General features: G+C 35.1%; 2 protein-coding genes across 2 annotated transcripts in view; both read right to left on the minus strand.

The window, feature by feature from the left end:
* LOC109584369 (uncharacterized) overlaps window positions 1–2,485 on the minus strand; it is an 8,691-nt gene extending 6,206 nt beyond the window's left edge. The window contains exons 1-3 of the mRNA XM_020000082.1: window positions 2,431–2,485; window positions 2,306–2,376; window positions 673–2,052 (exon numbers count right to left, since the gene is read on the minus strand). Coding sequence (XP_019855641.1) covers window positions 673–764 — 92 coding nt within the window. The 5' untranslated portion in view covers window positions 765–2,052; window positions 2,306–2,376; window positions 2,431–2,485. The remainder of the gene's footprint in view (window positions 1–672; window positions 2,053–2,305; window positions 2,377–2,430) is intronic.
* The window catches only part of LOC109584366 (protein Njmu-R1-like), a 2,990-nt gene continuing 2,361 nt past the window's right edge, over window positions 1,857–2,485 (minus strand). The window contains exon 7 of the mRNA XM_020000076.1: window positions 1,857–2,033. Within this exon, the coding sequence (XP_019855635.1) occupies window positions 1,857–2,033 (177 nt within the window). The remainder of the gene's footprint in view (window positions 2,034–2,485) is intronic.

A 2,485-nucleotide genomic window follows, 5' to 3' on the forward strand; every position in this document is an offset into this window, starting at 1 on the left:
TTTGATTGAAATCAGCTCAAACTTTCTACAATGTATATACATGTATATGTATAATAAAACATTAAAAATGAAAAAATCTCTCCTAGCTTTTTTGATGAAATACCCTGTAATATAATAATGTATATATAATAGCCAAATGGCTTTTCGGCAGATTTTTGAGCAAGCTAAAAAATTTATAAAAAATCCAATTGAGATTGGAATCGATTCAAACTTTGTACATAACAAGAACATGTAACCATAGCATTCACAAAAACTTCACTTTGTTTGAAATGATGAGACTACACCACAGCCAGGTCAGAGGGTCCAAGGCTTAATGTTAAGATCTTTTAAGAGATTGAAAAGTCTATCTCTACCATCGCCAGTCAAATTACTTAAAACCACCTGCAAACTAGAAAAAGAGAGGAAGAGAGAGCAGAGAAGAAAGAGAGAAAAAGAAAAAAATGAGAAGACATACATGCCATTCCAATTGCAAATAATAAAAGAGAGTGTAATCAAAAAATTTAATGTCCTATGTAATGTAATGAGTCTATGGACCAAATTAGTCACGATTTAATTCAGAAGCTAGCTAAATCACTAGTCAGGTCATCAATGTTGTATTTGGTTTGCATCCTGGACAGCAAGTCACTGCAGTGTTTGATTTATAAGACTCTTTTATTGATGATTTTAGCTTACTTGTCAGACCAGGCAATGAAAGGAGTTAGGTCTTCATCACTTTGGCAGTTAAACACAAACAGAAACGTTATTGCAACAAGGAGAAACTTCATAGCTACAGAATCAAATTTCTGTGTAGGTGTGACGGAATTTATTGGCCAGCCCACAATACACCTACATTTTGATCATAGAAACTAAAGAGCACTTCTAACATGATAATATTAAACTAAAGACTGAAAGGGATTAAATGATGAGATCAATGTTCATTGTTCAGTTGATAATTGAGTAAATAGAAAAAAATGACAGTGATGATTGACAGCGACTAAATGAATGTTCAGTTGACAAGGATCAATAATATTGAGTAAAATGAAAAAAATGGCAGTGATGATTATGATAGTGTAGAAAAAATGACAGTAAAGTAGCTAATGATTGACAGTGACAGTGTATAGTCAGTTTTATGCTAAGAGTAAATCTCCATTGCCACTAATAATAATGTACAGCTACTCTGTAGTTTTTAACTGTAAGTTTATGACCACCACCTCCACCAGCATTCCTACCAAACTCATAATAGTCTCCTGCTCTAGCTTCAGTTACAATGGGCTCATTCATCAGCTCGGTCCTTGCTTCTTCCTCTTTGTGTGGAGCAGTGCCAAGCGGACGGTACTTCACTGCAACAGCCTCTTTGCCTCTCATTAATTTTAAAAAGACGTCTCCCTTAAAATTCCCCCCAACCTTGATCCTTCCATTTTAAAGATATTACTAGCTTCTTCACCGAACCAGTCAGCCGCGGGCCATTGAAGTAATGTTCGGGTGTGCAGGGGCCCCGAGGTGGGCCATTTATCATAAAATCCTTACCCCTCATCACTAGATAATGTGGTAAAACTGAATAAAAACGTTTGCATACCAAACTGAGTGACTGGCTGTCCTCTTCCTTCAGGAAAGACTCGATCTTTAAGAGAACCAACACGGGGAGTAAGGTTATGTCTGGTTTATATATTGCCATAGCTTTTAAGTGACCGGAAAGAGTTGCTAAATCACCAGGGGCAGACATCTTGATGCATGTACAAGTGGGACAAAGGTCAAATCAAAATATCTTACATACAATAATAATTGGCTCATTTGTAAAATTAGTAGTAGCATAGATATTAAAGTAGCAAATATTATATATGGTATAAAAGCATTACTGCTGCCAATAATATAATAATTTATATGAGGTCTATAGTTGAGCCGGTTGCAGTAGCCGATGTCTTTTTTGTCACCGTCTCATTTTTTCTGTGCATAAACTCATCAAGAGAATCCAAGACTGCTTTGCTCTCCTTTTCATTTTGACTCTGTGCTTCTCTCAGCGAACACTTGAGCAATAAGTCAGCATTGCCAGTAGACTGGAGGAACGTATAACATCTAAAAAACACATCTTTAATTCGACAGTGCTGTTATTAGATAATACAACTTGCAAACTACATGTACCAACTGTAATTAAAATTTTTTCAAATTTTTACTAATTTAATACTAGTTTCACCAAACAAAGGATTTCCACATTTTTAGTGAGTGACAAATGAGCTGACCTTGATCATAATAATAATTATGCATTAATTTACATGTAGGTCAAAGTCTTATACGCTTGGGTTTCAACACAATACCACTATTATCTTACTTATACAAGCAGTAGTAGTTAATCTCTGCATCTCTCAGTAATCTTTTGAATGCGTTCATGTCCTGGATAATCTATAAGGATACATTCACAATGATGATCCAATCGGTTCACAATAATAGAAATACCTTTAGTTTATATACTTCAATAACTTTCCTAAGATAGAAAGAGTCAACATTGTCC

The sequence above is a fragment of the Amphimedon queenslandica genome, unplaced genomic scaffold, assembly GCF_000090795.2.
Source record: "Amphimedon queenslandica unplaced genomic scaffold, v1.1 AMPQUscaffold_13215, whole genome shotgun sequence".
NCBI lineage: Eukaryota > Metazoa > Porifera > Demospongiae > Haplosclerida > Niphatidae > Amphimedon > Amphimedon queenslandica.